The following is a 15348-nucleotide window of genomic DNA, read 5'->3' as shown; positions in this document are numbered from 1 at the left end:
AGTTTCCGTTGTTGAGCGGTTGTCCTTCTTTTTGTTTGTTTTCGCAGTTTCAGTGCAAGGTTTGCCGTAGTGTGCAGGATTTGCATACGTAATCAACGTTTTACACGGATGTATCCCGTCTTGATCACAAATGATGTAAGATGGAATTGCTTTACGTAGTTGCATACGTACCACTCGCACGCCATTCCGGATACCCGGGAAAAAATTCCGCCATACTTCCCTTTCGATGGAAAGAACTTCACCGTACTGCGACATACTTTTCCGAACAAACTGATCGCTGGTCTGCGGGGGAAGGTCATGCACCCGTACTTCTATGGCATTGTCCACCAAGTACACAGGGATATTATATTTAACATTATCATGATCAACACTGTGAACTCCGCTATTAACCGAAGCAAATACAATTGCATGTCATTCACGTTTGAACATAATGTACACACAGTTAGACGCCTTGTTGAATTGAATCTCACTTACATCATTAACGTTTAGATGCATTCGTTCCTTAAGCAAGATTTCAATTTCGGTTGCTGCTAGTCTAACTTTGCAGCGCTTGAAATCAATTCAAATTGAATCTGGCCTTGTAGGCCAAGTTTCAGGCTTTGTTAAATCGTAATTGCCCATTTCGTACACTCTATTGTTCACTGCACTGTATTGTCTATGTTTCTGTCGTCGCGACCGTAAGAAATTTTCGACTGTGTCGGATGCGATGCGAGCACGGACTGCGCGACTACATTATTCAGCTGCTGGTCATTTACGTGCGAGTAACAGAAAAAATACTTTGATTCGGAAAATGAAAAATGATAATCCGGAATGAAGTAGTAGTAGTAGCCAAGAGTTAATTATATACATCATATACATAAATTTGATTTTATAAAATTGATACGACGCCCAACTTCATGGGTGCAACGACTCGGTGCGAAACGTTAGCGCTGTAGGGAAGGGCACACAAGCATGTGGCAGATTTACTTTGTGCGCCGTTCGCCAAACAAGAGGTAACCGATTTGATCGGAATTTTGCTCGGGGAAATAATTGGCAACTGTGTTGAAAGTTGGAGAAATGGTAACCTTCGGTTCTTTTCAGAATCCAAAGCATTTTACAAAAATCTAATGAGATTTTACTTGAAATTGATAATTCATTAGTAGAACAATGTACCAAAATAAATGTGCATTTTTAAAGTGATCTGCCCCTTATCGACAACAGTCCTACTTCAATCTCACGGTTATGTATTTAACATTACCTATTACAAGTTAATATAAAACATTTATTTTATTCCGGATTTAACCTTTTCGGTCGTTCACCGGGGGCATTTGACAGTAATTTGATGAGTGTCTTTTTAAAAATGAAGTGCAAAATGCCAGTTTTTGAAAAAAATAGTTCTTTAAACACTAGAATGCGATTCTACAGAACAAAGTACCAATACAAAAATTCTGGTTTGGATAGTAAATGACCTTTGTCATTACTTTCCGGCATATTTGAATTGATCAGATGCCTAAACCCGACTGCTCTAAGAGAAGGTAAAAGTTAAGTTAGTCACGGTTAGAGTTCGACTGAAAGATCTGTCAAATTTTGTCTGCTGACTCATGGGTTACTATAATTGATGCTGCATGGGTAGTTTCATCAGTGCGGGTGAAGGTAAACCCATGAAAAATCGAATAATTATTGTCTATTTTTTCAAATGCAAACATTACACTGCCATTATACTGCATTAGTCTGTGCTTGTACTCAGTGGCGTACCGAGGAAATTTGGCGCCCAGAGCAAAAAAGGATTTGCCGCCCCCATCATTGGTTAAGCAAAAATTGCTGAAATCCATCTCCGGAATCATGACATGGACGAGCAAAAAAAAAAGATCGCAAGGATTGGTTTGCCGCCCCTTTAAAAACGTTGTGTCCGGGGGGAGTGCCCCTCTCGCCCCTATAGATACGCCACTGCTTGTACTGAAAAACATATGTCGTCTATACAAACTACTTTTATTGGATTGACTTTCATGCATGACATGACAGATAAACACTTTTAATGATTTGTTCCAGTCTTGTTAAGACGTAAAACCACCTTGAGTTAGTTTTAAATTTGATCAGTATCTAACGAGGAAAACAGATTGGAAAAATGGCAGGTGAATACAAGTATGTAATGAAAACCATAAAAAAAGCTACCGCATAGACGGGACTTGAACGCGTAGCTAGATTCTATTCGGAGATAACAGTTCGGCTGAAAGGTTCGTGTCGTTTAATAGAAACACATTTTTTTCCCAAAATTTGTTTTTATTATTCAACATAATTACCATCAGAGGCGATACAGCGATTATAGCGATCTTCTAACTTTTCGATACCATTTTTGTCCTTTGCCTCAAAATAGGCCTCAGTTTCAGCGATTACCTCTTCATTGCTTCTAAATTTTTTACCAGCGAGCATTCTCTTGAGGTCTGAGAACAGGAAAAAGTCACTGGGGGCCAAATATGGAGAATACGGTGGATGAGGGAGCAATTCGAAGCCCAATTCGTTCAATTTCAGCATGGTTTTCATCGACTTGTGACACGGTGCATTGTCTTGATGAAACAAAACTTTTTTCTTCTTCAAATGAGGCCGTTTTTTTTTAAATTTCGTCCTTAAAACGCTCTAATAACGCTATATAATGGTCACTGTTGATGGTTTTTCCATTTTCTAAGTAATCGATGAAAATTATACCATACGAATCCCAAAATACAGACGCCATAACCTTACCGGCCGATTGTTGAGTCTTTCCACGCTTTGGGTTCGGTTCATCGCGTGCAGTCCACTCAGCTGACTGTCGATTGGACTCCGGAGTGAAGTGATGGAGCCATGTTTCGTCCATTGTTATATATCGACGAAACAAATCGGTTTTATTTCGATATAACAGCTGCAAATACTGCTCAGAATCATCAATTCGTTGTTGTTTTTGATCGATTGTGAGCTCACGCGGCATCCATTTTGCACAAAGCTTTCTCATATCAAATATTCGTGAATAATATGTCCAACACGTTCCTTTGATATCTTTAGGGTGTCAGCTATCTCGATCAACTTCACTTTACGGTCATTGAAAATCATTTTGTGGATTTTTTTCACGTTTTCATCGGTAACAGCCTCTTTTGGACGTCCACTGCGTTCATCGTCTTCGGTGCTCATATGACCAGTACGAAATTTTGCAAACCACTTACGAATTGTTGCTTCGCCCGGTGCAGAGTCTGGATAACACTCATCAAGCCATTTTTTGGTATCGGCGGCACTTTTCTTCATCAAAAAGTAGTGTTTCATCAACACACGAAATTCCTTTTTTTCCATTTTTTTCACAATAACAAAAGTAACTGCACTCAAAATGCAATATCTCACAAACTAATAATCAGTTGTCAAATTTATACACGTATCTTTTGAATGTTGGTACTAACTGAAAATGGTATGGATTTAATTCTAGTGGCGCCCTCTCATAGAAACGATACGAACTTTTCAGCCGATCTGTTATCGTTTTGCCAATTAAACCCACATGATGAAACAGCCCAATTGAACAGATGAACCGAGCATGCTATGCTGTGCTCGGCTACTACGCTGCGTATGGGTTACATGAGCGACACCATCTATTTGATGATCTCAGCTGGTGTGTGGTCATACCAATGAAGATTATGATCTCGAACACAATTTATTGAATGACAAATCAAACCTCCATCGACTTTCAATGATTTGTTTTAGTCTTGTTAAAACGTAGGATGAAGTATTATAAAGCGCACTCGCTGAATAAAGCGCCCCCTTTCACTTTTTAAGCATTAAAGATTTTTGTAAATTAAAGCTTTATCATCAACACTATCTTTTTGCAGGATCTAAGATTTTAAATATTACAAATTTTTTTAACAAATTCTTGGGTGAATATTATGGAAAATCATTCATTTTTGGATAGTTATTGACAATGAATTTTTATTACGAGGCTTCAACTTGAAACTTTACATAGTAAATCGAGTAGCAAAAGCGATTTAGATCTCAACATACGACACAACACATTCTAATGTAATTTCCTTTTATTGATATTCGAATCATACCCGTATTTATTTTCACTGTGACAGTTTCGATTTCACCATTGCCTGCATGAAACACCCACACCGCTTTATTGACCGTGTTTTAGTATCAAAAATCATGAATTTTGTATCAACACAACGCTCGTTGCACTTGACCTCAATTTTCCTATCGTTTGCCCGGTCCCTAGCAAAGTCCCCCATTTCAACCCGATATCCCGAGGATGTATTCCTTGTAATTCTATCCTTCTAGTCACTACTCTCCCACACAAAGCCAGCACAACGTAGTGTACAATCCATGACCGTGTACAATTGCCATCCAAAGGTTGCACACGAAACAAAATTTTACCGGTAGCGCGCAATGGCAGGAGAGCAAAAAGGAAATTAACCTTGAACCTTCGGGGGGAAGCAACAAATAGGGTCGAAGTCCCTGGGATGAATGTAAATGGTGAATACAAACGCAACCGAGAACAATGCTTACACCTACATAATCAACAGCTTTCGAATGATTATCGGCGATGAAATCCATGTCGTGCTTTCATAGTCATATAATATTAATAGCTTGAACATCTATAATTATACTAGCTGACCCGTCGAACTTCGTCTCGCCCGATTTTTTTTTGAATTTATGTTCTCGGACAGTAGAATTGCAAAACTATCTTTCCATTACTTTACTGATTACTTGGCTGCGATGAATTCATAAAAAAATTGTGAATATGTTAAAAGCTTTTGTTACGCAAAAATAAAGCGAATGGACCGCGAATCATCTTTTGAGTCAGTGCATCGAATAGCGATTGTTGATCTCTCTCAGACTATGGTTTCGACATATGGAATAAAAAGTGAAGCAAAAATAACTGAGATGACTACTTTAAATTGATTAGAACAAATTTACAAAAGCTGCCCTCGCGACTTTTAGTTCGTCACTTCTCGCTAGTCTGGTGATATTATTTAATCGTGCTTGATGAATGTTCGTAGCGTGACAATTTCGATTAACAATTTAGCGATAAAACTATATTTTTACTTTTAATTTAGGACTTCTGGTCAGTCAGTAATTATTTAGTAAATTTTTGACATCGCATGTTTCGCATCGCTAAGTTCGACTCCTCTGATAGAAGGTAAAAGTTTAAATGCGAGAAACCTTTTCCTTACTTAAGGGGGGGTAAGGTCTAAATGATGAAAAATATCATCATTTTTGCGATTTTTTTCAGAATTATTCTTTAACAAAATAAATTCAAATGTTTTGCATGATAAAAAGCATCATTCAAACAACATTTTGTAATTTTTTCGTGGAAAAATATTAAGAAATAAGTCGGTGAAGAGATATTTTAGGACGCTTCTTAAAAATCATGATTTGCGGTGTCCACTGTATTTCAGCGCAGACTAATCAGAAGTGAACAAATCAAAGCAGCGTAGTTAGAGTGGAAGTTTTTCTAGACCCCAACGTCTCTGTTTGTTTTTTTTTTTAATTTTTTAAATTTTTGGTGATTGTTCAAAGTGAAAACTACGATTTTTCACGAAAAATTCCGCCGTTTTGTAGTTATAAAAACTCCCCAAAGTATCAAACAACGAAAAGCAAAACGTTGTGGTCTGGTTTTTTATATGTAGAAAGTGTGTGCAAAATTTGAAAAAATTGGTGCAGTAGTTTTTGAATGACGATGGACACAGACTTTCAAAACCTGTTTTAGAGGAAAACTCTTTCAAAGTTTTTTGTCTATAAAATCAATGGAAGGAATTTATTACTCAAGGGCCTGACATTTTCAAAAAATCATATTTTTTTCTTTTTAATTTGTTATAATGAAACATTTCAAGAATATTTTGTAAAATTTTTAAGTCAATCGAAGCAGAAATCTTAAGCCTGTATGCCGAGCTTTTACTTCTTCACAGTATAAGATGAACAAAGATGAAGGCCCATAACTTGTTGAGATTTGCTCCGATAAAGATGATGAAGATAAAATGAGTAATTCTTGGACATACGAAAGTTCAAGTTAACATTCCTTTAAATATTGTTTCCATTAACTTTTACATGAACACTGAATTCGTTTAATAGTTTTATCAATAGTCGTCTCATTAGTCGACACCACATCATTTTGTTTAGTACCCTACCTACAATTCACGAATGGAGTTCGGTACAGAGAATCTATATCAGAAAGTTTTATATGAAAATAATGTGCAATTCTTCTGTTATAGAGGAGTGAAGATGAGGAGTGATTGTGTCAGTATTCAGCTTATCGTTCGAGTCAATGCATAAAATCTCACAACTAATGGTTTTCAACCCACCAGAATTTATCCGACGCGAACGAACTTCCGCAAGCTAAATGCAAGACAAACCTCTTTGTTTGATCTCATTATTTAAACAGGAGAATCATATCATTGATTCGTTCAAAAATCGTTCTGTAATGTGATTTGTTCAACTCACGCCTACAATGGCCAACATTAATCATCTAACTGATTACATTGCACACAACGCTTCTTCTGGTAAACAATATCAAAAGTTTTGAACCTGTTTACGGTATAGCTAGAACAATCATATGTGTTCCATCATTGAATCATTTGGCAAGCAATAATGTTGATACCCAATTGAGCACGTGGCTCGGAATGACGAACCACATGAATCAAATATGCATGTGCAAATTTCACACAACTCGTTGCGCGCCAAAAGATTCTTTCAACGATCTAGTATTCCTTCCTTCGACGGCCAAACACTTATGCAACTCGTTATGCGCCAAACACCTATCGATGATCTAGCAATCATTGGCGACTTTTTCAGTGGAAAATTCCATTGTCCATACAAAATAACTTTATTGGTTTTTCCCACTTTTCCGGTAAGTTTTCCTAATTTTTTTGATGTACGACCCCGGTGGGGGTAAAAACTGATCAAACAAAAAAACAAGCATCTCAATCCGTCCATCCGATCTTACGTGATGCGATTACAAAGAATGATCTCTGCATTTTTATATATATAGATTCGCCCTCATATCATCATCCCGATAAGAAGATCATTACTAAACTCTTGCCCATGTTGATACGTTCAAGAAAATATTTTTCTTTTTAACTATCAACGGACCACACACGTACGAAAATCGCTTCGTGTCATAAGTATATCATATGGCAGTAAATATTCTACGTAATCAGATGTGTGTAATTCGCTGTAAAATTAATGATGGAATGAACGAGCCATAATAAATCAACACTAAATTGCTAGAGTGAACTTTTTCGCACCCTTCTTTTCGATATGCATTCGCCATAACCTGTGGAATGTCGCAAACAGCGAAAAACTACACCAGTTTTTGACCGTTATTCGTTCTACGTTTTTTAGTATTCAAAAAAAAATCTTCAAAAAAATGTTATTCTTCTTTGCCCAAACTTGTTTTCTAGTTCTACCTGAAAACAAACAAAAACATCATTCATTCAGGCACAGACTCGACTCTTACTTTGCCGTTTCGCACGCGACCGGTCTCAAGGTGGCTCGGATGTACCATAAAACTCATGGACTTCCTCCCAAGTGAGTGTTCCATCAATATCCGATATTGAAGACCCGGAAAGTCTTGATTCACATATCTTATTCGTGGAACCGGAATCCCCAGTTACTAAGTTTAAATTAAAAATAAAATTATAAGTGCTATAGCGGAACGAATACGCATTTTCCTGAACTTCTATGTCTACAGTATTAATTAATATATAGATTATACCAAATCTTAATTAAGGGTAGTGGTCGTCCGCGTCCCTTGTCACCATTTTCTTTTTTTATGTAGCGATTCATCAGCAATGCTATCGTTTTCCATCAGTTAATATCGCATTCCAAATTTAAATGGTGTTGTAATTTTATCATCAACTTTTTATTTTATGTCGCGTATGTACGCGAAAGTAGTTGCATTGTAAAGGGACACCTATTCACCAGTTGACGCCAATCGAGCACACATTTTTTACTAAACAGGCTGTTTTGATGATTGGATTAGTGTTCGTATAACCAACTAGGGATCTTTTCAATGGAATGCAAATGTGAACAGGGTAAACGAATTAGTTAGTCTGAGCAGGATATGCGTTCTCTGGTGTGTCGAGATAAATCACATTCATTTTTCAATTCTTGAAAGATGAATCCGCTTGAACGAACTTGTTGAGATTTAGAGAAATATGTACGAAAATTCAACGCAGTTTCATACTTCGTTCTACCACAATTGCAGTTTCTGACTTCCTAATTTTGATTACCATTTTTTTAGTGTTCCAACTTACGTTGTTTTTGCCTTTCTCTATAGAAAGGTATTAGAATTGCTGGAAAAACAGACTATCGAACAAAAACTCGGAGACCCATAGTGTTATATACCAATCGATTCAGTTCGACGAGATCGGAAAATATCTGTGTGTAGGTATATGCACCTTTTAACGATTTCGTTTGAAAGCTAGTACTGGGCCATTGATCAAGTTCGAAGATTTCGTAAAGCGGTAGTGCTGAAAAGTTTAAGCCCCCATGCAAAATTTGAGCTAAATCGGATATGGATAAGGGGTGCTGCCCGGAGGTTAAGGTTTGACAATTTTCGATCTTGAACAGTCACCATTTGATTTTGTTGACATATTGAATACATTAGGAGTTAATAACGATCCTCAATCTTTCACTTTTATGATTCTTTTAGAAGGTAACAAAAGCGTACAATCAAATACAAATAATAACACCCCTAGGTCCCACACAAACGAGTCGTTTTTGTTTGGTTCACCAAACGAACAAGTTGGTCTAACTCATTCGATTGTATGGTCGTAATAGTTTAAAAATGTTGAAAAAGAAATTATCTGACCACGTTGCAAGATCGAAGTATGCTAGTTACAATAGAACAAAACAAATTTGTTTATTATATTTTCTAGTTATTCATATCGTTCGAATCAATCGATTTCGAAGTGCGAGATTCACGACGTTTGCTATTTGTGTTTGGTACAACTGCAGTATTGCAGTCTACGCTTTTAAACGAAGCTGCTTAACTGTTTTTGCCATCACGGTTAGAGTTCGACTGATAGAGCTGTCAAATGTTGTTTGCTGACTCATGGGATACTATGATTGATGCAGCATTGGGAAGATTCGTCAGGGTGGGTGAATATTAACCCTTGAAAGATCGACAATTTATGTCTATTTTTTAAATGCATACGTTATCATTATATTATTTTAGTTTCTTGTATAAATCTACAGTTTCTTGTATAATCTACAGTCTGTTACATCTCAACACGAAATTATTAGATCAAAAACGTACATGGAAATACATTAATAGCAAGTTCCATCCCCTTCAGCGTTAATAATGGCTTCACACCTTCGAGGCAAACTTTGAGCGTATCCTTCTGAAAACGATCTCCAAATTTTGTGAATTCGGCGAACAAGCTGCTTAAATTGTGTGGTCCCAAGCTTCATCTTAATTTGAGCCCAAACGTTCTCAATTGGATTGGCATCGGGCGACTGAGAAGGCCAATCCATTTTGGGACCTTTGCTACTCATTTTGGAAAAATGCTGATCATATTCTGGACAAATGGGCGAAATGAAGAGTAGTTGAATGAACATCCTTCTCTGCTGTGACAACTTCTCAAACCAGGCCATAAATTGACTGGACCATTGTGAGATTCAATGTACGGAAGAATAGGCACTTCTACTTGTACATCAAAATAAAGTCTCGTTCTTCACAAAAACCTGGGATTTTTTTCCGCAGCTGCAAATACCTAGCCAGATCATATGCTTTTTTTGCAAATTGATCGACAAAACGATGTCAACAATCTCGCGGTATATTGACGTCGGAATTTCGAAGTGGGAATCCAAATTTACAGTTCTCACTTTACATGAAGAGCAACTTCTTTGAAATAAAATGAATCCTGTCGAAATGTTTAGCACTGGAAGAGAAATCATTTCCTCCGTTACTCTGTCATCTGAACCATACGTTATTTGGCACTTTTTTGCATACTTGGAAAGGATGTGGTTGTACTAGAGATACTCAACTAAAGCTTGCTTCAGATAGAATTGGAACAAAGACAATTGTCTGTATTTCAGTTATTTATCATTGAATTCAATAAAAATGTAGCGTTTTCTTCATACTTTTGAGAAAAAATACGTATAAAATTATTCCTCCCGGTTTCGAAGGAATTCTCGGCTCATTAGGCGGCGCACACCTTCTTCGTCCATCGTTTTAGCTATCTTATTCCACCAGGTCGTCATCTGATTGATGTCTTTGACAACCTTTCCCTTTGCCTTGGGTCTCCTCTTCATGATTGCCAAGTATTTTACAATAGGGTGGAACTGGGGGCAGTGGGGGGTTTAAGGTTTTTCGGAACAAACTGAACCCCTTTCTCTGCATACCATTCTTGAACGACTTTGCTGTAATGACAGCTTGCCAAATCTGGCCAAAAAATTACGAGATGGTCGTGGGATCGAATGAACGGCAAAATTCGTTTTTGGAGACACTCTTTTTGTTATAGTTCCGATGTCATTGTCTTATTTGTAACGAAAACTTTCGTTTTTTGCCACAGCTGCAAATGCCCTGCCAAATCATAAATTTGCTTGATATTTTGTCGGCAAAAACAAATTTAAATTTGGCTGGAACATCCCCCCGAGCCGTTGCCAAGTAAAATTTTTGACCTGGGATTTGCCCGAAGTCAGCCTTGACATAGGTTTCATCGTCCATCAGAAGACACCTGTCGAACTTGGTCAGCACCTGGTCATATAGTTTCCGAGCACGAATTTTGACCACACTATTCTGTTTTATGGTTCTGTTTTATGGTCCGATTTGTGCACAATTTTTTCCCTTCTTTCGGCTCCCATGTTGATTGTTTACAAAGTACAGTCGATTTGCGGAATGTCAAAAATCATACGTGAAGCTGACAAAATTGCCGACACGTGGGCACTCTCGTAGCTGATTTGCGTTGTACATGGATAAATTGAGCTGAACAAAAACTACGTACGAAGGAACTGCCTTCGTATTCGGCTTATGGTCCTTCACACTCATCTCTATAGTGCAGTCCGTATCCACAATGATGCGTCATATCTGACGTTTCCACACTTGACGTAGTTCCTCAGCAAACTGCTCCTTAGTCTGTATATAGTATTGGTTTCGATATAGCAATTTCAACTGAGCTAAATCAAGTAGTAGACTGTTGCCTGCTACAAATAAAGTGAGAATAAGAAGTCAGTATATAGCAAGGAACTTGATATATAGTACACTCTTCGATTTATTCTTTTGCATCTCTTGCACTTTGTTTTTGTGGATTTGAATTATGTCTTTCAGAAAATCATTACTTTTCTTAAATTGAATGCCAAATACATTACCGCTGGAAGTCAATCGCTATTGACTTCTAGCGGTATCGTATTCAGCATTCAATAAAAGAAAAGTCTTTGTCGCCGAATTGCCTTGCTGTCTCGCCTAGTGCTTCGAATATTCGTTTAATTAGAATTAAAAAGAATACGAAAATTTAAAATAAAATCAAAAAGAAAAAAATAGACAGAACGTAATTTTATCGTAACCCAGTACCACATGAATGAGATTTTTATTACTATAATATATCTTATAGATTGAGGTTACAATAATTAAAAATACTATCCAAATATTTTCGCTCAAATGCAAAAATACCAGAGTTGTTAATCCAACCTCTGTCCGCTTCGCCTCGATTATGTTAGCTCATTGTGTCCATGCTACCATGGTTATGGGAACACTTTAATGAAATTATTTTTCCAATGAAAAAAATTGTTATCTAAACATAAAACTTCATTTCGTCTCGTTACAGGTTTCGAAGTCTACCTGAAAGCCAAAATAGAGAAACTATCGCAGCTGGATGCGGCCGCCGCTGCAGCCGCCATCGCCAATGCATCTCTCGCATCGAAACATGGTCTGCCGCTTGGACCGGGTAATCTCAAGTATTTGGAAAATCTTTCCTCGAAGAGTGTGGACGAGAGCAAAGCTTCGGTATACTTCACTCCGAATGACGGTCACCTGAGCCCGGAACCGTCGTTGCAGCTGCAACTGTCTCCGATTCATATCAACTATATCAACGACGGAACAATGGATGACGGGAATGGTTTCGGACCAGCCGTCATCGGTGATACTCCGCGATCATTCAAATCGGTCGTTGGTGGGTCAGCGCTCGGCGAAGGCAGTGGGATGGCTGTGCGGTCGATTTTAAAACCAGCGACTAAATTTGTCTACGATAAAAATGTTCAGAAATATCGAAAATGTTATCAACCGAACCGGTTGAATGGGGGTTACAATGGAGGTGAGATGATTGAGACTGTAAAATATGATTGTTACAATGATGGCTTAGCAGGGTGCGGTGTGGATTCGTGTGAGGATGAGGGTAACTTTAGTATGAGACAGAACAGAAACCACAAGCGGAAAAGAAAAGTAAAAAGAGCTGCAACGGGCGGAAAGCAGCTTTGTGAGTACGAAACGCTGTTGATGAAAAATCTTTCCGCTGATCCAAAGGAAGGTCATTACAAGATCATACATGTGAACAAGCTGGGCGGTGGTGGTGTAGGAGGAGTTTGTGGATTGGGAAGTGGATGGATGGCAGGACGAGCAGCAACAAGAAGAAAACCACAGATGAACAATGATTATTGTTATTCGTTGGAGGACATGATTCAGGACAGTAATGAAAAGATTCGCAAGTTGATATACGATTCTAAAATAGACATTATGAATGAGATGATAACAGGAAATAGTAGTAGAGATAAGGTTAGTAGTAATAGTACGAGCTACAAGAGTAACTTGAATTATGAGGGTAGCGAAAGAGAACGATGTGTGAATGTGATAGTACAGAATGCCACCTCGAGGGCGTTGATGGCGGCGACTCCCAGCAGTAGTAACAATAGTAGCAACAGTAGTAATAATAACAGCCAGGGAAACAGTGGCCGGGGCAGTCGAGATTTAACTTCTACGACGCAAAACCTTAACTACCACCAGCCTTTGAAAAAAATTCACAAGCTACACTTTGATTCCAGTACAAACCGTATCCAACAGAGCACCAGTCTACCGGAGATCTACTACGGATGCTCTTCCTCTAGTTCCAGCTCCACGCTGATACATAACTCAACCTGTAATCCACACACAATGGCCTCGAACAAATCGTCCAATCAGTCGATTGTTCATCAGCATACAAACTCTGGCGCACCGTCGACAGCCTTTAACGAGGCCAAACATCCCCCGCCACAGCCGCAGTCGCTGCCCAGCAGTTCCTACCCTCAGCCAAAAGTGCATGGTAAACATGTGATCCTGGCAGTGGAAAACGGTCGCGAAAAAGAAGACAAAGATCCTTCCATACCAGAATCCTGAATACCGGAATATTTCGTAACCACCAATGCCGCCAAGTAATTCGTTTCCGCGTTATATACGAACGTAGAAACCGTGGGTATTGTTAGAGAAAAAGAGAGTTTCTAGCTCACGATTTTATCGTACCTACTCTTATGGTATTCAGTATCAAGTAAACATTAATCGATTTCACAATTTACGATTCAATTGAGTACTATGTAAATATAATTATATTTGCCGAAATTTAGTTTCTTTGAATGAATAATATTTCCTACTTGTGTAAATGGGGTTTTGTAGATCACAACATGGTTTTGATAAAGTGTAAACGTTGGTATGTAATGCACAGTGACGTAGAATCTTTCATTTGGTCGAACGTTTCGTTAGGCTAATTTTCACTAATTTAAACAAATTATGCGAATTTCCGATAGAGGAAGGAAAGACATTTTAATATATTACTACACGAAGTAAATGGAGTTCTTAACTAGATGCTAGATTTATATACTAAATCATACCAACCAATCAACTAATAAAAAAAATCAGATGACGCGAAATATTGCTGCAAGGTAGTAGAACTAAAAAGATGTTACACTTATCAAAAGGATTAATGAAACTCAAATAAAAAAAGTTGTGCAGATGGACAGATAAAGAGAAGGTATTCAAAAAATCTTTGAAAATAACCAATGAAAGAATCTGTTTATTGGTTAATGTTGAGGATAAAAAAATCACAATCCAGAGAAGTCATCTGATTATTAGGAAAGGAGAATTCTTATACAACAAACACTACACAAAGAGCGAAATGAGCAAAAAATACAATAAAAATAAAATAAATTTAATTGGATATGAGAGTAGAAGACAGAGAAAATATATCAAATTTAACTATCTAAATAATAATATAATTCCAGTTGTATATGATGGAACATGGAAAGAAAATTCTTCTTGCGACAAAATGCCTTATTATTAAGTACGGAACCTATTACTATGTACATCCAAAAAAAACCCTTCATCACCTTAACACAATAGATGGAGAACTGGTGGAAATTCATATAAATCTATTAAATATTCAGACGGCGTTTTGCTTTTGGATTTCTGCCTGGTTTCCGGTACCAAGGGATTCTCAATATCTCGGAGGTGGCTGTGTTTACGCATTTCTTCATTTTATTCCAGCCTTCGCTTCACTACACGAGATCGACCAGTAGGACCCGACAAACCAAGACTGGTGCTACTGAAAGCATAGTCCCCGTCGATGGACTATACTCTACAAAGATGACAGATTCAGCTTGTAGCTTGTTCTAATTTATGCCCAAATAAACGAACGAACGAACAAGGAACTTCCAAAGCATTTCCTGGAGTACAAGGTTTAGCTCTGAAAGAGCGAAGGAAATCCCTTGTTTTTTTACTTTCAAGTTGTCAACAGTTCCACGCGTACCATTAAGCAGCTAGAAAATTTGCTTGGTACCTATTCTGTACTTTCAACTTCCCAAATGTCCCATTTTATGCAACAAAACTTCCATACTTTCAATTAAAATAAAAATCGAACGAGAAGAAAATGAATTGACAATGCAATTCGCTTTTTCTCACCCGATTCCGAGAAATTTTCAAAGCAATACGGGGACCAGTAATGTCATTACCAGAGATGCCAGGTAAAAATTTCAAATATCTGCAGACAGGGTCTGTAAATCTGAAAAAAAATCTGCAGTCAGAAGTATGTCTTGCTGGCAGCAATTTCTCTATAAAGTATGACACGCAAAACTGACTTGGCGAGCAAAAAAAAAAAGGTCGCGGAAATTTCAAAAGTCTGTAAATATAGACGAAAGTCTGTGAGAATTTCAAAAATCTGCAAAAGTCTGCGAGAATTTTAAAAGTCTGTAAAAGTCTGCACAACAAAAAATGTCTGCAGCACTATACCCCAAATCCGCAGATTTACAGACAAATCTGCAGACCTGGCATCTCTGGTCATTACTATCAGGTAATGTTATTTTTAATCAGAGATGCCAGGTAAAAATTTCAAATATCTGCAGACAGAGTCTGTAAATCTGAAAAAAAAAATCTGCAGTCAGTAGTGTCTTGGTGGC

The 15348-nt window shown here is 37.7% G+C and overlaps 1 protein-coding gene across 2 annotated transcripts in view; it reads left to right on the top strand.

The window, feature by feature from the left end:
- LOC131431239 (uncharacterized) overlaps positions 1-14172 on the top strand; it is a 114109-nt gene extending 99937 nt beyond the window's left edge. For both annotated transcript variants that reach the window (XM_058596833.1, XM_058596834.1), the window contains one exon: positions 11760-14172. In XM_058596833.1, coding sequence (XP_058452816.1) covers positions 11760-13300 — 1541 coding nt within the window. In that variant the 3' untranslated portion in view covers positions 13301-14172. The remainder of the gene's footprint in view (positions 1-11759) is intronic.
- The last annotated feature ends 1176 nt before the right edge of the window (positions 14173-15348 follow it).

This window comes from Malaya genurostris, chromosome 2 (assembly GCF_030247185.1).
Source record: "Malaya genurostris strain Urasoe2022 chromosome 2, Malgen_1.1, whole genome shotgun sequence".
Lineage (NCBI taxonomy): Eukaryota > Metazoa > Arthropoda > Insecta > Diptera > Culicidae > Malaya > Malaya genurostris.
The sequence above is the reverse complement of the archived record's forward strand: the minus strand, read 5'-3'. Positions and strand labels throughout refer to the sequence as shown.